The 24,602-nt window shown below is 34.0% G+C and overlaps 2 protein-coding genes and 1 pseudogene across 2 annotated transcripts; all 3 read left to right on the plus strand.

Annotated features, from left to right (window-relative positions):
* Positions 1-4,565: 4,565 nt before the first annotated feature.
* LOC132047756 (uncharacterized) lies at positions 4,566-5,239 on the plus strand. Its single transcript, XM_059438754.1, has 2 exons — positions 4,566-4,705; positions 4,804-5,239. The coding sequence occupies exons 1-2, from the start codon at positions 4,566-4,568 to the stop codon at positions 5,237-5,239; spliced, it is 576 nt and encodes a 191-aa protein (XP_059294737.1).
* Positions 5,240-9,746: 4,507 nt separating this feature from the next.
* Positions 9,747-10,440, plus strand: LOC132048198 (glutaredoxin-C9-like). The gene has a single exon (XM_059439109.1). It carries the CDS (start codon positions 9,747-9,749, stop codon positions 10,293-10,295), a length of 549 nt encoding a protein of 182 aa, XP_059295092.1. The 3' UTR covers positions 10,296-10,440.
* Positions 10,441-16,172: 5,732 nt separating this feature from the next.
* On the plus strand, positions 16,173-23,365 carry LOC132047757 (MLO-like protein 2; annotated as a pseudogene).
* The last annotated feature ends 1,237 nt before the right edge of the window (positions 23,366-24,602 follow it).

The raw sequence follows: 24,602 nt of genomic DNA on the forward strand, positions 1-24,602 counted from the left end.
TACATGCTCATTGTGGGAAAGATGAGACGAGAAAAACACAAAGAGAATGACAATGATACTATTAGGTTTTCTGAAGGCCACGAGGCTCCACTAAAGAAGATCGACAGAAGGATACAAAGAAAAGGGCTGCTAATTCTTTCAAAATTCGAACAGTTGAAAAATGATAAGTACTATACTACTACTACTACTACTAATGCCTTCATATGTACTATAGTCCATTAGTTTATTACCCTTTTTGTTGGTAGGATAGAGTTGTAGATTTTGATCTCCATTCAGATGATGATTTCGTATAGAAGATGAGGATGACGGATGTGTTTTTACTCATTTGTCGCTTCTAAATTAGTGGAACGTTATGTTCTTTAGAGTTTTTTGGGGTTATGATGCATTTGAAGAAATCAATCACAATTCATAATTCTTGGTTCCTTCGGAGCAATTGAGAGTAGCGTGGACGACACAAACTAAAGTATGCAACTTTGTCATACTAATGAAGCGTGGTTGTAAGACCGTAGTAGTTAAGCAAACCGGTAAACATACACCAGCATATCTTTCAAATGTCAGTAAAACTTTTATTTCATTATTGTCTTACTCCTCCATTTCAAATCAAACTTAAACATGCCTTCCGAATGATATATACTTCTATCAGTTCAATGCTTCTACCCTATTCTTCTTCCTAAACTTTCCCTTCTACTTTTCTAATTGGGGTTGAGTTTCTTGATGATTCCAGCAGCAACAATGAGGAAGATGTAAGTCAATTCTCAGTTTCTCTATATTTTACAATTTTTACTATGTTAATCATTCTGGCTAAATTTTGTTGGACGATGATGTTGATGTAGAGAAGCTGAATAGGCGATATGCATGCCGTAGATAGCCCATAATTGTCCTTTAAATTTATATGTCATGAACACCTCTATTCACGTTACATCGTTCATTATGTATTTTAAACAAATAATTCTATCTTGAAAAGTTATAAGTAGGATTATTTTACGTTTATCCATATTTTACTGATTAACGTCAGCTTTTATGTTATTTGACTTTATTTTTCATTCTTTCATTCTATTTTTTCCGGAAAGGTAATGACTTTATGTCCCTTATCTTCCCAAGTAAAAACAAAAGAACAAAATAAGGATACATTTTCGATTTATATTGTAGTCCAACTTTCTGTATAAATAAAGTTGATTGGAGATTGAATGAAAGAAGAACAAAAAGTTCAAAGAGAAAACAAGAAGAATAAAATGAAAAGGAAAAGGAAAATCAAGCAGAACTCAATTTAAACAAAAAAATAAAATAAAAAAATAAGATACGGAATCCCAGTTTGTATATATAGACTAAGTTAAGTTGATTAGAGAATGGGAGAATACTGGGAAGCGATGACTATGATGCAACGTTATATTAGTATTTGGGGCGGGAACTCTATGCAAGCCCAACACAAACGCTATGTTCTTCCTAGTAATGTCTACTAACATGATAAAATTTATTTTAAAAAAATTATAATATGTTAAGATGAAAAAGTTCTTTCTAATAGTGAAAACTTCTTATTCAAACACTCCGTATGTTTTTAATCAACTTACAATGCCAATAAAAAGTATTGGTTCTTGTTTTGTCGGGGATTTGGGACTGAGGAAGGAACATAATTGGTTTTACTAACCAACAAAATATGTCTTGGTCTATTTTCTTAGACTAATCTGAAATATAAATCAACTTTATTTGATTTCAATGGTTATTTTCCGAATTCGTTTTGTGCTCCTTTTTAACTGTTGAATACTCCTAATATGTTATTAATTCAAAGGCTAACTAAAGCAGGTAAGGCTAACGGGTTGGTTAACATTGCGCTCACGGTAATGTAATGATCTTAACCAATGACTAAAACAATTGTACTGCGTGAGAATTTGCCTTCGAAGTTTAACCGTTATGGATTATGCAAAAATCAAGTACTTTAGAAGATTAAAATCATTAAAACTAGAGAAAATGATCCAACTGTTAAAAATAATTTTCAATATTCTAATAATGTTTTTAAAATATTATTTTATATAATTAATGAGGACTTTTATGACCGCACTTCTTTCTCTCAATGTTGCAGTTTAAAGTTGACTTGAACATAAAATTTTGAATGTAATCATGTTAGGACATTGGTGTTACGATCACTGAATTAATGTCACAGAAATCAACTTTTCAATATAGTCATCTAGTAAGCTGTACAAAAGAGACACATAAGTTACACGTATTCTCTCTATGCTTTCTCTCTCTAGGGTTCTCGGCGCACGTTAGTAAACATACGCCGAGGGAGCTTCAACCATGGCGAGAGGACGTGGATAAGGGCGAGGGAGTGGATGGCCCAAGAAGATACCACTAGTTACATTCGGAAGTTCTGTAGGTGCTCAAATGACTATTGACTAATAAAACCCACTGAAGCCAGTTACCCATCAATACAGGGGTTCTCAACACGACGGAAATTGGATGCTCATCGGGACAGAGTAATGTTACAAAAAAGCTCAATATGTCTGGATCTAGCCAAAAATCACCGGATTCTACGGTACAAACACCTGGAGCTACATCATCTGGTACCAAAGCGGCGACTGAAAGGGTGAAGGAAGATGGATCTACAGCACTGACAGATAGACCAGATCCAACTGCTGATGGAATTGAGGAAGCTACTAGTCCGAAACCTCAACCCGGTTCCATGGACTAATCTCTTCACCAAAAATAGGGCAGCTTCTAATGGCCTTGCATTGGACTATGTCCCACCCCAAATAGTGAACGGAAAACCGGTGGTCAGGAAGATGTAGATAAAGCACTCAGTAAGTGGAGCTGCTCTATAATAGCGTATTTCATCGAAGAAACTCCTGGATATAACGTAATGGCTCGGTATATGAGTCAATTTTGGTCTAATGTTGCTGATCCTGATATATATCTACATGAAGAAGGTTACTACTTGATTTGGTGTCAATTCATGGATGATATGCTAGATGCATTTTATGATGGCCCTTATACCATCAACAACAAACATATAATATTGAAACCTTGAACTCCAGCTTTTGACTACGCTACTGAATTTCCTAATGAGATTCCTTTGTAGATTAAATTTCGAAACTTACTGATGTCTTGTTGGGAAAAGGAATAGTTGAGCAGGATAGCAAGTGTTATTGACAAGCCTGTACATGCCGATGAGTGCACTGCTATACAAACATGTATCTCGTTTGCTAGAATGCTTATTGAGGTAAACATTTCTAATCCCCTGCCTACTGAGATAACTGTTATAGAACCATGTGGGAGAGATACTACAGGATGTCTACTACAATTGGAGGCCTAAAAATATTGTCCTCAATGTTCAGTGGTTGAATATTGTTGCCCTCCTAAGCTGGCACAACCTGTAGATCAACCCCCTAAGAGACCTCAAAGACCTAAAAAGGTGAATCCGGAATGGAAATCAAAAGGGTGATACAAGTGACACGTGACATACCTGCAACAGCTGAAGTGATATCTGAGACTACTATAAGTGCAATTGTAGAGCAAAATTGCAGTGAGGAAACTCATAGTCCAGAGGTTACTAAACAAACTAGTTCTGAACTTGATCTAATTAATTTTCCTATATTGAGTTATGTGCCTATGAAAATTGGTTTTGGAAGTTTACCATGTGGGACTAGTAATACCAGAGTACCAGTGCCGATCCCTCCTGATAAAGGAGGAACATAAAAAACTATCTAATGAGTTGGCTAGTGTGGAATGTAAGGGGGATTAATAAGTGGCATAAGCAAAAGGAGCTCAAGCATTATCTTAAAAATAAACACATCAAACTTGCGGGAATTGTAGAAACAAGAGTTAAGAAGCACAAATTGTCTAAAGTGGCTTCAAATGTTTTCCCAGGATGAGGGCTAATTACTAACTATTAACATGCTGTTAATGGTAGGATTTGGGTTACTGAAATTAAGACAACTGCTCAGATCATCCATTGCTCTATTTGTGACTTAGCAGGTACTTTTTCTAGCTTGTTTATGACTGTCTATGGGTATAACTCTATAGAACTAAAGAGGAGGCTTTAGCTTGACTTGAGAGACATTACACAGGGCATTAACTTGCCATGAGTCATATGTGGGGATTCTAATGCAGTACTCCACTCAAATGATAGACTTATGGGTTCACCTATCACATTTGCTGAGATTAAAGACTATACTAAATGCATACATGACTTGCACCTTAATGAACTAGCCTGGAAGGAGGAGCACTACACATGATCAAGTAGAATCGATAGGGCTTTTGGAAATCATGAGTGGATGATGAAATGGGGTAATGTGCACCTCACTTATGATCTTCTGCAGTTCTTAGATCATGCACCAATGATCTTGACACTAGAGGCAATACACTAGACCATCAAAACTCGCTTAAGATTTTTCAACATTTAGGATGAACATTCTTCCTTTGCTGCTATTGTTAAGAATATCTGGAGACATCAATTAGCACCTGGTCCAATGGAAAATATCTGAAGGAAATTGCAGAAGTTAAGATCAGCTTTCAGAGCACTAAATAAGGAGGAATTTATAGGTATTGAGGGGAAAATTTCCAAGGCAAGGATGGAACTGCAGCAGATTCAAAATCAGATCACTAGACAATGCACAGACATTTTACTTCTACTTGAAAACAAAGCTTTACAAAATCTAGAGAAATGGTCCAATGTGGAGAAGAGTGTGCTAAAGCAGAAATCCAGGGCTAGGTGGATCCAATTAGGAGATAGCAACAACAAATTCTTTTCAAGCTCATTAAGGAAAGGACTTACAAAAAGCAAATACTAGAACTTACCTCACTTAATAGAGCAAAATTGACTGATCAAACAGCTATAAAAGAAGAGATTATTGGCTTCTACAAATCACTAAAGGGAGCAGCTGCTCATACCCTTCCTGCAGTAAGCAAAGCAACTATGAGGAGAGGACCTGTCCTAAATCAGCTACAGGGAATACATCTGTGTAAGGATATCACTAACGATGAGATTCATGATGCACTTTTCTCTATTGGGGATGACAAATCCCCTGGAGTAGATAGTTACAATGTATGTTTTTACAAAAAATCACGAGGCCTCATCAAAGAGGATATTCAGAAAGCTATTAAGGAATTCTTCACTACTGGTGTCATGCATAGAGCTATCAATTGCACTATACTTACCCTGGTTCCAAAGACTGCTGCTCCTTCACTTGCCAATTACCAGCTGTACTATCCTTTACAAAATCATAGCAAAGATCTTGACTGCTAGACTACAACATGTAATTGCATCAGTGATTAGTAAAGCTCAATCAGGGTTCACTCCGGACAGGAAAATTAGAGATAACATCACCTTAGAAACTAAATTGGTGAAAGCTTATACTATAAAATACATATCTCCAAGATGCATGGTAAAAATAAACTTGCAAAAAGCCTACAACTCTGTTGAATGGCCTTACTTGAAACAGGCAATGGAGGCGCTGCGCTTCCCTAATAAATTCATTGAATGGATCATGGCATGTGTACAAACTGTACATTACTCAATTGTGATTAATGGTGAACCTACTAGCCCCTGCAATGCTGCCAAAGGACTTAGGCAAGGGGACCCTATTTCCCCTTTCCTATTTGTCATCTCCATGGAGTATCTTAGTAGATCATTAGATGAGCTTAAGGAGAGTGAAGATTATAGATACCATCCTAGATGTGCCAAGCTTGGGGTGTCACATCTATGCTTTGCTGACGACCTTCTTTTGTTTGCTAGAGGGGATCATAATTCTATTCTTTGCTTTGTTGAAGGGTTTTAACAAGTTTTCCACTGCCTCTGGATTACAAGCTAACATAAGAAAAAGTTCAATTTATCTGGGTGGTGTCCCATACACAAAGAAAACCAGAATCTTGCAAGAATCTGGATTCACAACTGGTGAACTTCCATTTAAATACCTGGGCATCCCCCTTTCTACAAAAAAAAAAAAAAAAAAAAAAAAAAAAAAAAAACAATCATCCAGTGGACCTCTCTAGTGGAAAAAATCATTGCAAAAATATCATCATGGACGGCCAGAAAACTCTCATATACAGGAAGAATTCAGTTAGTCCAATCTGTACTCTTTGGGGTCCAATCATATTGGTCTCAACCGTTTCTCATCCTACCAAGATCCTAAAACTCATAGATTCCTACTGTAGAAGTTTTGTTTGGTCTGGTACAAACTGCATCACTAAAAGAGCCCTGGTTGCCTGGGACAAGATCTGTGGCCCAAAGTCTATTGGAGGATTAAATCTCATCTACATTCACTTATGGAACAAAGCAGCTATTGCAAAAGCCTGCTGGGATCTTGCACATAAGCAGGATGAATTATGGATCCAATGGATTCATTGTTACTATATAAAAACCCACAGTGTATTCACTGCCTCCATCCCTGGTCAAGCTTTATGGATTATTAGGAAGATCATCTTAGCTAGGGAAACACTGCTACAAACCCACACAGAGAAGCAGAGGACACTATCCATTAGGGACATTTACTTAAAGTTGTTGGGTGACCATCCAAGAGTTCCCTGGAAATGTATAACCTTGGGTAATTGAGCTAGACCAAAAGAGGTTCACCTTATGGCTACAACAAGAGGATAGACTACAAATCAGTGATAGGCTCATCAGATGGGGAATGGATATTGAACCCACTTGCAAACTATGCCAAATACTTCCAGAATCAAGAGATCATTTATATGTCCAATGTGAGTTTACAAGGAGATTATGGGTCAGTGTAATGCTATGGTTATAGAGACAGTGGAGTACTACTGATACATGGGCAAATCATCTCACCTGGGTCATCAAGAATTCGAAAAGAAAGTCCTAGGCTGCTCAACTTTTTCAAAATGGTGTATGCAGAAGTCATTTATGTGATTTGGATAGAGAGAAGCATGATGATTTTTGAAGCCAAAAGAAGACAGTGTGACGAGCTTCCAAGGGAGATAGCCTACATATGCAATATGCGAGCTCCTTTGGGGATCAAAGCTAAGATTCAACAGCTTATGTTCTAAATTTAGCCCTCTTATGTTTGCTGATTGTTGACTGAGTTTCGTTATTTAGATAGCAAGCTGTGTTGTGGCTTAGCTATGGATTTGTAATGTTCTCCATTTGGTGATTAACAAAAGTTTGTTAGTTACCCAAAAAAAAAAAAGAGACATAACAAAATTCTGGCACCTAATAAAAAAAGCATGCAACATTATGCAAAAGGACAGACAGTCATATTTGGTTCTTCAACTATTTTTCATGTAAGACTATTCCTTATAAGCTACAATAATTACTCCCTCCGAGCTCTAGTTCATAATAAGTGTCCACTTAGGGTGTGTTCGGTACGAAGGAAAGCATTTTCGGATAATGTTTTCCAATTTTTTCATGTTCGTTTGATCAAAAATTTTGAAAAATATTTTCTTTAGGAAAAAAAGTTTCATAAAAATGTGGAAAATGACTTTCCTAATAAAAGTAGGAAAAACAAGTCCCACAAGTGGCATTCCACCAACCACCCCACCATCACCAACCCACCCCCAACCACTCCCACCACCCAACTCACGCCCACCCCAACCCCCTCCAATTTTTTAATTTTTTTTTTATTTCTACACCACTACCCCCCGCCCCACCCCCACCCCAAACCCTGAGCAACACCCAACCACCCCTAAAAAAATGTAATTTTCTTTTTAAAAATAGTTTTGAAAAGTTTTTTTTCTTGGTTTTCAACCCCACCCCCTCGCATCCCCAACCCTTCCCCAATTTTCTATTTAATATATTTTATTTTACTTTTATAAAAAATAAAAAATTTGCATGGTTAAATTTGGTGTGGAGTGGGTGGGTGGTTGGGGGTGGTGTGGTGCGGGGTGGGTATTATAATTTTTTCATTTTTCATAAAAGTAAAATAAAATATATAAAATAAAAAATTTGAGAGGGGGTGGGTGGTGGTGTGGGGTAGGGGTGGGTGAAGATGAGGTGTGTTCGAGGGTAGTGGTTGGGTGGGGTTGGAATTTGGTTGGGGGGTGGGTGGGTGGTCTCTACTAACCAACCGAACATGAGAAAATAATTAGCAATTCACTTATTTTCCAAGAACACTTTTTCCAGGAATACCCAACCGAACATGAGAAAATAAGTAGAAATTCACTTATTTTCCACTACCCAACTGAACATGAGAAAATAAGTAGAAATTCACTTATTTTCCAAGAACACTTTTTCCAGGGAAACATTTTCCATGTAAAACATTTTCCTCCATTCCGAACAAACCCTTAGCCCTTTTATTTTGATTCCACTTACATAATCAAGAAGGAATAAACTTTATTTTTCCAGGTTTATCCATATTAAATGGTAAATGGTCAAATCTCAATGTGTCAATAGTAATATGCAAATTTTAATTAAGAATAGTTTAGTCAAAATACCTATTTTCTCCTAGGAGTTAATATTTGCTTAAGGAGTGTGTTAAAGACTAAGTGGGCACTTATTTTGAACCGAAGAGAGTAGCAACTACTCCTTTTGTTTCTAAATAATTGGTGTTTTAGGCTTTTCATTTTGTTTCAAAATAAGTGGTGCGTTAGGATTTCAAGAAGAAATTAATCTTATTCTTTCAAAATTACCCTTATTTGTCTAATAAAGAACCATTAAGTAGCTTTTCTAGGAAAGAAGTAACTTAGAAAGAGGTAAAATTTGATTAGGGGTAAGTAAGTAAAATACTCCTAATTTTCTACAAGTGAGCAATTTCTTAAAAGATGTGCATAAGCTAAAAACACCACTTATTATGAAACGAATGAAGTATTAGCCCTAGTGACAAGAGATTATACTACTTCACATCATTAATTGTATTAAATATTTGAATCTAAAGTTTTCCTGAATCTGGATGACCGATTAGATTATGATTAATGTTAGAAGAAAAGAAAACTGGCGCTGATATTAATAGCAGTCAAATTTATGCCTATGAAGAAACGAGGATTTGTTGTTGGATATGGGTCGAAATGATGATAGTATTAATATCTAAGTATATCATTTTGTACCTTTTGTTATTAAATACGTCGTAAGTAGAGTTAATGATCTGAGTTTTTACCAAGAAGTGCGAATCATTAACTTGGATCAGCATATTACGTGTGTGATTTAAAATTTTGACACACTTATTAAAAATAGTATTTAATAACATTAACTTCTTAATTGAATAACATTAACTTCTTAATTGTATAATTATTTTGTTATTATTTATTGAAACAAGGATAGATAAAACAAAAATAAGTTGCTCTGTTAAAAGCATCACTTATTGTGAACATAGTTTAAAATGAAGACATTCTATCTTAATTTAGCTTAATGGGAGTAGATCAACATAATCATTAGCCAGATATTTCCAAACTATATAACAATGAAAGACTGATAGTTAACTTTTGAACGGTTTGGTCTACAAGTTTAACTGGTCAAAAAATTTTAATAGAATTTGATTATAATAACTGAATTTAATTTTCTTAATCTAAATCACAATTTTGATACATTATCATAAATCTCCCTTATTTCTCTTTTATTGCAAATTGTGTAGGACTAGAGGCAGTAAAAAGGCATCAAAAACTAATATGAGGTAGTCAATTAAAAAAATGAAAAGTTATTTTAGTGACGTAATCACATGTAAGCAATAGTAACAGTAACACCCCTATTAAATCACATCTGTTGACTGTAATCTTCCAACTTCCTATAGCTCTATAGCCAGTAGGCTATATATATTTTGCATCCTGGCCCTACTTTCTCCAGAACTTCTTCCCTCTTTGATATCATGCGTCGAACTATTTCCAATAGAAATTTGTTTTCGCTGTCCGCTGCCACAAACAGCGGTAGCATGAGCTCATCATCTGCCGCAGCTAGTGGCAGCATGAGCTCATCTGCTGTCACAACGGCGGGCATCATGAGCTCATCATCTGCCACCGCGGCTGGTGGGACCACCAGTCGCGAAACACAACCTCCTAGTGAGACCAACAACAACGTCGTGAATGGTCATACGAGTGCGGTGAAGTTAATAAAGGAAAATGCTGTAGTAGTTGTAGCCACGCGTGGGTGCTATATGTGCCTTGTGGTGAAGAATTTGTTGCAAGATTTGGGTGTTAATACCACCGTTTTTGAGGTTGATGAGGCAGATAAAGCTGCCGTGTTGGAGGAGCTGTCCGAGATTAAGGGCGGCGAAGACAGCAACAATGACGATCCGGCAGAGTTGCCGGCAGTGTTTGTAGGAGGAAAGTTGTTAGGAGGGGTAGCCAAAGTGATGAATACTCATATCTCGGGTGGATTACTTCCCATGCTTAGGGAAGCTGGAGCCTTATGGCTTTGATTTAATTACTCATTCTAATGAGTTTTCGGTTAGAAAAGAAATTGCATGAATTAATGTTGTTTGGAATTTCATAAGGTATAGAAAAAACATGCTATTTTGAATATAATCAGAATGGTTGCTAGCTATCTAGCTAGATCTTTGACAAAGTTAGGGATATGTTTTCATAGTATTACTGTTCCCCATTTACTATCTAGGACTTTGTTTAATTTGTTTCATGTTATGCAAAATGGATCAAAGAAATGATTTAGAGAAATATTTGTCTTTCTGTTTTAATTTGTTAATTTTATTTTCCTTTGAAGTCCGTTAAAAAAAAAGTCTCATTCCCTTTTTGACAAATCTGAACTTTCCACATTTCAATGTTCAAAACCACGAGATTAAAGGTCATTTTCGTATATTCTATATATCTTTAATTTAAGATCCCAAAATTTAAAATTCTTCTTTACTTTCTTAAACTCAGTATCAAATCAAAACCAAACAAACAAATTGAAAAGGAGAAAGTATTTGTTGGTGGAACTAATCGAGGGGATTGAGAAGGGTTTTGGTGGAAAGACTGTTTAATTTGTCTGTTTGGCCAAGCTTTATCCAAAATCTATTTATTTTGATTTTTTGTAGATTTTTTTTTTTTGGGAGAGTAGGCGTTTGTGTTTGGCTAATGATTTACAAAAGCATTTTGTCAATATTAAAACAGTGATTTGTGTTTGGTTAAGGTTCCAAAAGTGCTTTTTAGCTTCTAAAAAACAGCTACTGCTACTCAGAAGCATTTATCATGTTCTTAACAACTTGATCGACAACAACAACAACATACCCAATTTCATACCACAAGTGGGGTCTGAGAAAGATAGTGTGTATGCAACTTTACTCCTACCTTTGTGAATGTAGAGAGGTTGTTTTCTATAGAATCTCAGCTCAAGTTTAAGTACCTCAACTTTCTAAAATAAACACTTTTAAGAAAAGTATAATTAATTCTTGGCCAAACATGCTGCATAATTATAAATGACGGTGAAAAATAAAAGAAATTAAAAAAAAAAAAAAATTAAGAGAAAAACAAAATGACACATGTAGATATGTAGATATTTTCGTTAAAGGCGTATCAGGATTTTAATATATAATTATATGATGGATTCAACTATTAAATTTTTTAGATTTGAACTATTTATAGGTATGAAATTATCGAATCAAAATATAATATTTGTTGTAATTTTTGTAATTTTCCCACATATATGTTCACGTCTCATGTGAATTTTTTTTAATTAGATTTGACTGAACATGTAGCTAATAAGCTTACATATACTACTGACTTTCGTTTAGTTTGAATTACGCCAACTTCGGTTTTTCATATTTTAGAATCACATCCCTAAAATTATAGTAATTTCATTGGATAACTACCTTAAAATGTTGAAATTAATTTTATATCAACATTAAAATGGTGATGCAACATATTTTTAAATTTAACCAAAAATCATCCAAAGAATTAATAAAAATATGCAATTTAAAATTGTTCAGGTAAAAAATCAAAAATCATTCTTTAATTTGTTCACACTGTACTTTTTATTTATTTAGCTCATTTTTGCTTTCAGTACATAAGAGCCAAATATTAAGGTGAATAACCAAAATCATTAAAAAATATTTTAACCAGAGATAATTTCACCTAGTTTTTATTATGAATATCAACTGTCCTATTGGAAAAACAAGTTTGATAGTTTCGTACAATTGGTTAAATATAATTATAATATCTTAAACTCCGTAAGAAAAACCAACTACGTACTGATCATAAAATGCCTCTAGAAATACGTAAATGTGGGAAGTTGTTAGTGTTAATTAAATAGTTGACTGTCAATGATTAGTTACAAAGAACCAATGACACTTCACATGATGATTTAATTGATCGTTATCCAAATTAACTATATTAGAAAAAGTGACTGTACTATATACTACTCTCTATTTTATGCATTTGTCGTACTAAAAGCTCACGATAATCGTGGAACAAGAATAAATTTGGGATAGAAAAGAACAGGGTGGATGATATAATGGATGATGAAACCACTAAAAATATTCTCAAATAAATATTCACATGTTACAATTAAAACTAAAATGAGAAAATCAATATTTTGCAAGATCTTTAATTTCTTATTCTTTATTTTCTCAGCATAAACTAAAATAAATATCCTTAAGTCTTGGACTGGTCATAAAATGCCTCAAGAAGTTGTTAGTATTAATTAAATAGTTGACTGTCAACGGTCAGTTACAAAGCACTAATGATACTTCATATGATGATTTAATTGATCATTATTCAATCTAAATATATTAGAAAGGTTAAGTGTACTACTATTTTACGCATTTGTCGGACTAAAAGCTCACGATAATTATGGAACAAGAAAAAAAAAATATTGGGACAGAAAAGAACAGGGTAGATGATATATAATGGATGACAAAACCACTAAAAATATTCACACATTACAATTAAAACTACAAATAAGAAAAAAAGTTTTGTATGATCTTTTAATTGTTTTTCTTTATTTTCTCAGCATAAACTAAAATACATATCCTTAAGTCTTGGACTGGTCATACTCCTAACTAGGGGTGTTCATGGGTCGGTTTGGGTAGGTTTTGGGTTAAAATCAAAACCAAACCAATCTAGTCGGTTTTTAAAATTATTAAAACCAAACCAAATCAAATATAATACATATCCATCGGTTGGTTCGGTTTGAGTCGATTTTTAAGAAAATTAACTGTATTTCTCTCTTTCATGTTTTTTTCCTACAATTAGGAGAGAATTTTGCTATCCTTTTCCAACTTAAAATCCATTATTATCCTTTTATTGTGATAGCTATAGTTTCTTGCATCCAAAAAAAAAAAAAAAAAAGCTATAGTTTCTTGCATTACGGAGAAAATGTGTTAGGATTTATGATTTTAATTAAGTGAATAAAGTTTATAAAAAAAATACAAAAAATAAATCTAGGTAAATCTCATACAGTTGTTTCTTTGAATAAATGAGTTTGAATTCGTGGATTTTTTTTTTAAAAATCGGCTTAAGGTATAAAGTTCATTAGCCTATTAGAGATAAATAAAATTTTGCTTATAAAGTATATAAATTATTTATAAAAATTAATATATTGTATATACATAATTATAAAAATTACCTATAAAATTTATAGGTTCAGTTCGGTTTTTTCTTCAGTTTGCTTTAAGTAAAACCAAACCAAACCAGATATTATCGATTTGTAAAAATTCAAAACCAAACTAAATCTAACTCAAGTAAATATCGGTTTATTTAATCGGTTTAGTTTTAATTTTCGGTTTGGATCGGTTTTTAACCAAACCATGAACACCCTTACTACTAACAACCGTCCTTGTATGGTCTGAATTTGGATAAAACAACCGTGTTTAGTGAGTGGATTTGATTAATGTTTAATGATCATAAATTGCGTGGCATCAAATAATTATTTTTGTAATCCACCGAGTATTACGGCTAGAGTTGAGTAGGATGGCCTCCACAATTAGTGCTATTTATCCACAAAAAATTATAAAGTGATTTGTTATAATGAAAACATATGCGATTTTATGTCATTAATAGTTCAGATTATTCCAAATCTTGCAATTTAGAAGCATGGCCCCTCTCTATTTTTTTTTCTATTTTTTCTCGAGATGATCGACCCAGCTCATTGTGATTAAACAGTCGTGTTCTCAAGTCAATTATGTCTCATCACATGAATATTAATGGATTTTTTACTATGTAATCTAATTTTATATTACTAAATAAACTAGTTAGTATGTTAATGCTTTGTACTAGTAAGGTAGTTTTCCTTATAGACCATTCAATGTGTAGCTTAAGACTAAGGGTGTCAAGTGGGCCGGGCCAGCCCGAACCCGGCCCGGTAAACCCGGCCCACCACCGGCCCGGCCCAAACCCACTAAAAAGTGTAAGGGGCTGGGCTAGGTGGGCTTTATTAGGAAATGTTGGGCGGACAAGGTGGACGTTTTATACTTGTATATGTTGATTAGCCGGTTGATGGCATATGTTGCACCGGCCCGGCCCGGCCCACTTCAAATTAAAAAAAAAAAAGGAAAAAAAAATAAGTACTACATTTATTACTAATAATAAATATTTTAAAAACATTATATCCCAATAAATTAGGAGTCTCTTTTTACGGAGCACTTTAGTTTTCTTTAAAATTGTATTTTAAAGCTAGACAATCTTGTTTTCTCAACAAATATACCTTTGATACATTTCAGTATATAGTATGTATTAGATTGTGGTAGTACTTATCTCAACAAATATACCTTTGATAAATCATTCAGTTCAATTTCATGCCTTTTCACAAGTGTCTACGCAACACACCGGTACCCCCCTCCACCCCCCACCCCCCCTAATAGGATAATACCCGACGCTCCAGACTTGTGGAGATATATGTCACCATAATGTTGACATTTAACATGTTCCTCATTTACTCGCTCAAAATGCATCCACACCGCACTTGAGGTTGATCTTCGAACTCGAGGAGAAGGTGGAGGTGAAGTAATATATACTAGTTGAATGACAAATTTAGATAAAGAGAGAATTGTGAAAAAATTGTGTGAAAATGAAGAAGAATGGAGGGGTATTTATAGTTTGAGAATATGACCAAAGTGAAGTTATTCATAAATTTAGGGGTTCAAATAAAATTAGCAACGACTAATTTTTTAAATTTACAACGCTAGCTTTTTGAATTTGACGACGACTAAACATTTTTTTAATTTAGCAATTTTATCATTAGATGTAAATGTTAATTTTATTATTATTAGTAAATGTAAATGTCTATTTTTGTATTAGAAGTTAGAACTTAAAAAAAAAAAAAAAAAAAAACCCGGCCCACTAACTATAACCCGGCCCGGCCCGGTTAGCCCGAGGTGTAGCCCCTATCCGAGGTGGGCCGGGCCGACACCCTTTTCCTCTCCAAGCCCGGCCCCCCCCCGGCCCCCCAACTTACGGCCGGCCCGCCCCGACCCGCCCCTTGTGGCCCATCTTAAAATGGCCCGGCCCGGCCCAACCCGGCCCACTTGACACCCTTGGCTTAAGTACCAACGCAAGTTGTAAATATTCACGACTAGATAACTTTGTACCAAACACATTATTTTTTTTTTAAATCAAAAGGCATAAAAGCCTTCTTCTTTTTTTATTATTAATAAAGCAAAAGCAACTAAGAGTCTAAAACAAAACACAAATAAAACAAATGCAAAAAGGAAAAGCTGAAGTATCCACAGGGGTTAAGAATAGGAAAGTGTGTACCAAACACATTAACCTTCAATAGTTTAACTTTTTTCTTTCAGAATTCCTAAAATTTTTATTTTACCCAAAATTATGATCGATGGTCTAGTGGAGACAACTCAATATGTCAATATGTATACAAGGTCACAATTCTAAGGTAAAAACTTACCCGCACCAGGTGTTTACACCCAATGTAGTTAAGTTAACCATAAAAGACAAACTAAAGTTTATTGGAGTGTTATTTTAAATTAAAAAATTTAAAAAGACAGTAAATACTAATTAACCTAAAAGGAAGTAAAGTTATACTAACTAACTAATGGTAGAAAGACTTAGGGTTGCCGTCAACTTCTTCTTTCTTTAATTTCCTGCACGTCTTCCTCTTTTATTTCCAGAGCTAGCGTCACTTTTTTACGGTAGGTAACATGCTTACTGCTGATTAATATATATTTCAAGTGGATTTGTAGTGTTCATTGTGATTTAAGGTAACAAGGGACGAATGCAAAGGGTTATACATGTGTCTCGATAACTGATAATTAGACTATACTATGAAATCTCTATGTGAGTTTTTCGTTCTAAACTTCTGTCAAATGTCAATCAAAGTAAGAAAAAGTTAATACATTAATCATATTAAAATGGCATCAGATAATGAATATTACGCATCATTCGTCATGTTTTTGTGCACACTGTAATACCATTGTGATGTGAATCCAAATTCATTCACTTGTTCATGCATTAATCGCTACTACATCATGATGTTCTTTTCAGTTTAATATTGGTTGCTAGGAGAAAAGTAGCTTTATGTTTCTGTCAAGCAGAAAAAGGTTAACTGGTTATTATTTTTTCCAAAGCCATACCCACTGTTGTTTGAGAGTTGGGAGAAATCTCATCTTACACGGTGAGATATTAAAAATGAAATTTGGCTGAAAAAGTTAGTTGACTTCCAATGGATTAGCATTCTGAACAGGAAATTTAAAGAAAGGTTTGAAAGTTAAATATTACTTATTTTATATATTTAAAATATGTGTAAAATATATGGTAGCTAACTATGGTTAAGTATTAATAATTGTAGTTAAAGAAAGTGACACATGTCACTTGTTTATTGATAGGGTGTAAACACCCGGTGCGAGTAAGTTTTTGCCCAATTCTAATCCCAATATTAAGAGTTTGACTTCATTAATGACTTTTGACTATCAATTAGAATATTTTCTATTTCTCTATTTTTTTTATATTATTATTATTATTATTTTAATTAAATAAAAATATTATAAATGGCAGGCCAGCCAAGCATTCAACATTAGTAGGGTCTAGCGAAGGGTTGCACCCAAGGGGTGTGATTAAGAAAAATATTAGTATGAAAGAGTAAAAGAATAATAGACTGACGCGCCTTCTGATCATATTAGGTTGTTGTTTATCTTGTAGCCACTCTTTAAGGAAAATTAATACGAAGAACATATTAACCAATTTACCCGTATTAATATCTCTAATCATTCTCATATTAATCTTTTTTCAAATCTAGATTAAATTTAATTTTAATCGGGTCTTGATTTCCAAGTGCAAGCTGACAAGCGTAGAACTAGGTTATAAAATTAAAGATCACACTTGTCACAAATATTATAGAAATTGTAGGTTCCACGTGGATTGAATTTCTAATATTCAGAATCATTTTGTTAAGTACTGTTTCAGAAAATGACGCTGTTATAGAAAGATGATTTTTATCTTTGGAATTGAATAAATTGCAATAAGAACATAAGCAACACCCCTACACAGACGATTAGAATCCGGAAAAATAAGTGAAATTGAGCAAAAAATTCACCTATGGAACGACTATTGACATTTAACCCCTTCGCCCTTTTCCGTTTTTATTATCTAAGTACTTTAATCCGTTATAGTGTGATAATTTTATTTCAGATTATTAGTAACAGTACGTAGTATCTGCTTGAGGTGACATTGTCCTAAACTTCCAAAACGCAAGAAAGATATTATCAATTAAATTACCTAAACAAAGTAACAATGATTTTCTATTGACCCCTCCCCCCATTTCCCCTTAAAAAAAAATCTATTGACAATTAACAATATCTTTCATTTGAGTCAAACTATTCCTCATAATAGTTACTTACTATATACTATGATTATTATGGTGTAAAAGGGTTTAGTTTTAATTATTTTCGTGTCTAAATTAATAATGCTTTAGATCCAAGGAGGTTTCAACTAATTCAGCAAACGTCATTCGCAGGGGCGGACCCAGGTAGGATCAAGTGGGATCAAATGAACCCACTTCACCGACAAATTCTGGTGTTTTCTATAGGTTAAATTCTGTAAATTCTAATATATGAAGTATTTGAATCCACTAAAGAACAAAATAATCCCGTGGATGGATGGTCAGTGGGTTCAATTGCTGGTGGATGGTCATGTGTTCGAAACTTAACAAAAGCAATTGCTTATATTTGGCAGATGCTGCACTCACGTGCAAAGCTGTTTTTTTGTTCTTTCTCCTGCTAGTTTATTCTTCTTCTTCCTTCTTGTTTTTTTTCTTTTTTTCTCAATGATAATGATCTTTTTATTTTATTTTACCTTTGATCTCTTTACTCAAATTTCATAGGGTTATTCTACTGTCAATTTCACTTCAAAATATAAAAAAAAAATCTACAAAGAGAAATCTTATAGTCCCTGCGTTACAACTTATGTGAACATATTTCCTTTTCAGTCTGTGTAAAAAAGAATGACTTTTGTTCATATTTCGAAACAATTAACTTTTATGTAATGATTTATAGCCAGACAAAATATATGTGCTTCATTTTACACCACAAGTTCAAAAATCTTCTTTTTTTTCTTAAACTTTGTGCCCAGTCAAATAAGTTCACATAAATTGAAACGGCGGGAGTACTATTTTATCTAAAATATGCAAGTGCAATCATGAAAACATATAATAATTGTTAACTATAAATTGTTTATTCATATTTTATTGAATTTGTTAGTTTACTTTATAAGCTCTCTTCTCTTATAACTTGTAGTATTGGTTAATTTAAGTTATATGACTATATTTCCTTAATTTTGTTCTTTTGTTTGTAAATAAACAACTTTATTCTTTTTAATAAGAAAAAGATTTTAGATTTTATCAAATTTCTTGGAATTTAATAGATTTCTAATTTGGATAAATGATTCAATTTGTTGAAACAACGCTCGTTATTTTGAATAATTTTATTTTAGTTAAAGTAATAGATCTTTGTTAAACGTTTTAAATTTCCTTCCCAAATGTTTCTAGAGAAAAAAGAAAAAGAAAAAGAAAAAAGGAACACATTATTCATTTTGTGGTAGCATTAGGAAACCCCCCCCCCCCCCCCCCCCAAAACCTCGCCTGCCCAAAAAAAAAAAAAAAAAGAGTGTTGGACAAAGTTCACTTGCCATTTAAAGTCATTTTACTGAACCCACTTACGTAAAACTCTAGGTCCGCCACTGGTCATTCGGGAAGAGGCATCTCAAATTCTGGAGTGAACACCGGTTTCTGCGTTTGTAAGTAAGTCGTGATTAAATATAATCAAGTTTTTTAATCTCTAGACCCAAAAAAAAAAATTAAAAAAAATAACAAAATACAAATAGAAACGAAATACTCTTTAAATGTTTCTTAAAAATTCTCGAACGAATTACTAAAACTAATTCTACTGTATATCACCTTTTGTGCTAGCTAGGTTTGTTTCTTAAGGTAATTTTATGATCAGTATATAAAGTAGACTACTTTACTCTCCGTCATGGATTCATAATGGTAAGCGACTTAAAATCTTTGTAATTTAAAGTTACAACACTTTTTCTTAAATGTCTGATAAGTTATAATTTTTAAAACTAATATTTGTGATCAGAGCACATACTTACTCCCTTCATTTTATTAGGCCCATTTTGCTGAAGGAACAGAGTTTGATTTCCAGAAATATATAAGAAGAGCTTTAGATAAAGATTTTAAAGTGGTGGTGGGAATTAGGTAACCATATGTATTAAATGCAATAGAGCATTTATTCCGTAGCATTTGATTTAAACTCAAGGCGTATGACTTCTGATAATATAATTTTGCTTTTCTTTGTTCATGCAGCCCGTGGATTTGGACATTCTCAGTACTCTTCATATTCTTCAATGCATATGGTAACAGTTGTTGAACTACATTATATATGCAGTATGCTTGATTCTTGTAGACTCATACTGCATAATCGATCGACTAACAAAATTTTATTTTGTCGGTTATCCTATGATACGATAATGTAGAAACTAGAAAGTGAAACGATTAAATTAAAGTTTTTTAAGCTAAGATGTTCATTTTCACTTCACATGCTATTGTAACCGTTAATTAATGTAAAACTAAATACTTCCAATCCTATCCTAGGCCTTAGCGGAGGTAAAAAATATCATGTGATTCCTTCTCAATTGCCTAAGCATTGATGGAAGATTTGTGCGGTACTTTTGCTGGTAGGAGATAGGAAGTACCCAACGAAACAGCTGAGCTGCGCGCAAGTTGGGCGAACCGTCATAAGAAAATATAGTTCAACATTCTTATGTTAATTCTGAACGGAGTACAAAATAATACATCTAGGTTATTGCGTGGGGTGGGGGTGGGCGTGGGGGTGGGGGTTATATCTGTTTAACTTATGTAGAATTGTCCTTCCCTTTTTCATATCACCATATTATAATCCGAATGCAAACAATAACATCTATCAACTGTGACGAAGTTGTCAGCAAAATTTATTCGTTTGTTTATATTTGCAGTGTTCCACAGCACCTATTGGCTTCCTTTCATTCCTTTATAGTGGTAAGCAAACAATACACAGAAAAACAGAAAAGGCCTATAATATAAATGATGAGTAATTCACCTACAAAACACTTTTTTGTTTCTTTGAAACATAACAAAGATGTGCTTAGACAGCAGTTATAACCTGATGATCAATTCTTTTGGTTTGGGAAACCCAAACTGCTTCTCCATCTCATGCACTTCATCCTCTTTCAGGTACTTTATTTTATCCTTCTTTTTTATTTTTTTTATTTTCATATAACTTTTCTGTTTCAATAGAAATCTTAAAACTTACTCATCCTCTATCTGTTGTTTCCGTTGGCATTGTTTACATGGACCACGGTATGCTCCTTGAAGCATTGGAATGATTTATAGCAGAATTGTTAGATTTTTTAATACTATCTCATGACAAATCTTTTACTCCCTCTTTTCCATTTTAAGTGTTTATCTTTTAGGGGTTTTTAATACATCTACCAAGAAAACATTAAGTACAAGGTAGAATTATATTTATCAGGTTACCCTTATTTATTTATTAACGGGGAGTGTTGCTACTATTTAAAAATGAGTACAACAGCAGAGCGTAAAACTGAAAAAAATTAATCAATTATGTCTTGATTTTTCATAACGAGAATTATTTTTAAAAGATAAAAAGACACTTAAAATGAAATGAATAGAGTACGTAATTTTTACTAGTTTAATTTTGCTACATGTCCTCTTATGCAAGAGAACTATTTTCCATAGGAACCTTTTTAATTTTGTATGAGGTGTGCTGGTAATGAGTCTCGAAATCAGAAGCTAGTTATACCCTTAAATAGAGTACTGAATATCTTTAGATGGATGACACCTTTATAGGTTTGATGTTAGACATTATATTATGTATCTTTAGTACTCCTTCACGTGTTCACGTGTAACAAGGGTTCATACATATATTGAAGATCGGACCTATGAGAGATAGAAATATAGCATATTAGATCAAAGCTCGTGGGAAATAATTTGAACATCTAACAAAAAATCTTAAGGCACTAGCTAAGTGGAGTAGCTATGAATTTTATAATAATATAATAATACTCCTAATGTGAGACATTATGTTTTTTTAACAGTAATCATAAACCAATGTAGCTCCTTTACAATCTGATTCCAAGATTTCGAACCACAATACAACTAAAATTTCTCTGTTTTTTTTTTTTTTCCCTTTGGGATCCTTAATTAAGAACATCTTAACTAATTTGTTTTTGGTTGTTATTTTGAGCAGCACAAGTATGGGTTAAATTCTTGTTTCCACCAAAAAACAGTAGACATTGTCATCAGACTTGTCATGGGAGTATTGATTGTTGCTCCCAAACGCACACGCAAGTATACGTGGTCGTACAAGTAATATAGACTGTTAAGTCCAGATATCGATCCCACAGATACTTAGACTCTACTGTTAAGCTAATTCAAATTCGAGTGAAACTGTTCAAGAAAGTGAAAATCAAGATGTTTATTGTACTAAACTAAAACTGAAAAGTAAACAATTTGTGATGGGTGTTTTTGTGGATCGGGAATATCTTGACAAAGATTGTAAGAATTATCAGATGAGAGAAAGATCAGGGTCATGGCTTTCGACAATCCGGTTGATCTTCGTACAATTCCACCTATTTTATTCCTGGGTTACTAGTTGACGGGTTAATTATACTTTGTGATATTCTCTCGAACTACTCACAAGCCTGTAGATGTTACCATAATGCCTATATCTCTATGGTCCTCAGAGGTAACAAGAACGCATTTATTTCTCCGTATTCAACTAAGTAGGGCTAAAGGGTATATCTCTATCCTCAGTAGCGAAACGATTAAATCGAACAAACTCTATTTATTCTTATTACGTACGTGAATTCCCTTTCTCAAGTCCAATTCGCGCACCACAGATAGTGTCTAACTATTGGCCAGATAATCAAACAATTAAGATCAAGAATAAATAAGCAACCCAAAATATGGAAAATCAATAGATAATAATTGTCATCAAATCAACTTTCAAGTCTTTCGCCACAACCCTAGAATTAAGAAGTTTAGCTACTCATGATTCGATCATAGACAAAAGAATTCATGAATAACCTAGGGTTGAAAAAGATGAAAAATAAAAGAAACCTAGAGAGAGAAAAAGAGAACGGTGGCTTACAAATCCTTGAAAAAATCCCAGCACACGTTCTCAGCAAAATAAAACGTCTATATATAGTCTAGGGTAAAAATAAGGATTCCAAATCCTAGTCGAATCGGGAAAGCCGCGCAGAATCCCGCTTTCCTTCCGCATCGCGAAAGGATCGCTCAAGGTTTTGTAGCTTTCCGCTTTCCTTCCGCGATGCGGATGGATCGCGTGGTAGTGATGCCTGGTCTTGTGTGTCCGCTTTCTTCACGCGATGCGGAAGAAAAGCAGGGCCTTCAGTTCAGTTTCTTTCCTTTTAGTTCATCGGTCTTCGACTCGTCATCTCGTCTAATCGTCATAAGCTCCAAATTCACTCACTTTCAGCACAGTTTTCCATCGTTCGTCATCTTCGTACCTATGCACATGAAATATGACGACATAAGTTCAAATACGACGATTGCATCACGAATTACGCGATAAAAGTCATAAGAATAGGATGTAAAATGACACAAAACATGATATTTGTGCCAAATATCATTGATTCATTTCCTCTGTGGATATGTCCCATTGTCATTATATGCTCTCGTCACTCTGGTTCACACACCAATAAACTAATCCCTGATCAATTACTATGTGTATTCTAATATTAATTCAAGCTAAAATTCGATTTAATTGTATATACTTTCTTTTTTTCTTCTGCCAACAGATGGGAACCAAAATAAGAACTAGTGTTTTGATTGATGGAATGATGAGAGGGCTAAGAAGATGGCAAGCCAAAGCAAAGAAGAAGTTGGCTAGAAGAAACAATTACGTGGCCCAAAAATTCTGTGGACATTTCACCATCACTATTTGGTACTCTTGACAATTCATTGTCTTTAGATATTTCACCATCTTTTAGAACTTCTTTGGATGGTTCCACATTAATCGAACTGTAGCTGAGAGACAACTTCAGCAGCACACAAAGCTAGAATCTTTTAATGATTTTCAGTCGAGTAAATTTAGCGTACAAAACTAGAATATTGGTATTTTTTTTTTGAGAGATGGACATAGGTGAGTTTAGGATCCACAGTCAATGTGTTCAGAAAAGTGTGGTTTTATTACTTGTATACATTTTTCATTTCTTATATATGTATATATAGTTCAAGCTGAAAATGATGAATTTTGTCAAACACACAAAATCACCCCTAAATTTGCGTATAGCGATGGAAGGCTCAAGTAACATATAGTCCGTTCAGGGCATTACATTTGAAAATTATTGAGGAAGATGCAAATTTAGATATGTGCGATTAAACAAGGGTATAAATCTCACATTTTTAGTCGTAAAATAGTCATTGTAATGTAGTTTAAAAGTGAAATTTCAAAATATTATCATAAGTTTCATCGATAAATTTTGAAACTCCATGACAATAGTTATTTTTCAGTTACTGGGCGAAATTGACTAGCCCACACTATTACTATATATGTCATAGTTGTGTTATTGGGTGCATTGGTTGGTAGTTCGATCGTATGTGGAGTGACACCCATAATATCATTTTTTTGTGCGGATTGCCCTTCAAATGCCGTGGGCTTTGATTTTTGCCCTTTGCTTGAAAAAGTGGCTGAAAACATCTCGACGTTCTGGGTTCGAACCCCCACTCAGTCAAAAAATAAAATAATTTTGCAAGGCAAGGCTTTTCGCGAAAATTCTGCCTTAAGGCCTAAAAGTTGCCCAAAATTAAGCTCATTCGGGCAAAAATTAGGCCTTAAGGCAGAGGTTTGTTTTAAGGCCTAATTTTGGGCAAAAGTTTGCGTTAAGTTAAGGCCTATTTTAGCCCGAATAGGCCTATTTTGGGCAAAAGTTTATCTTAAGGCAAACCTCTGCCTTAAGGCTTAACTTTTGCCCGAATAGGCCTAATTTTGCTACGAAACTCTGCCTTGCGATTTTTTTTTTTTTTTTTTTTGGCGAGAATTTTGTCAATCGAATAACCTCGGGTTATTGAAGGACGAAAATTAAAGACCAGCAATTTGAGGGTAAAAATTAAAGACCACCCCCCAATAACGGCAATCGTGCAAATTGTCCCCATAGTATAAGGAATGTGGATATAGCCAACATGGGGACTAAAATGGGCTTCCATTTTCGTTTTCCTAAAGTGGTCCAAGATTGTCATGTTGAACTATTGGTTTTTCTTTTTC

The sequence above is a fragment of the Lycium ferocissimum genome, chromosome 2 (assembly GCF_029784015.1).
Source record: "Lycium ferocissimum isolate CSIRO_LF1 chromosome 2, AGI_CSIRO_Lferr_CH_V1, whole genome shotgun sequence".
Taxonomy (NCBI): domain Eukaryota; kingdom Viridiplantae; phylum Streptophyta; class Magnoliopsida; order Solanales; family Solanaceae; genus Lycium; species Lycium ferocissimum.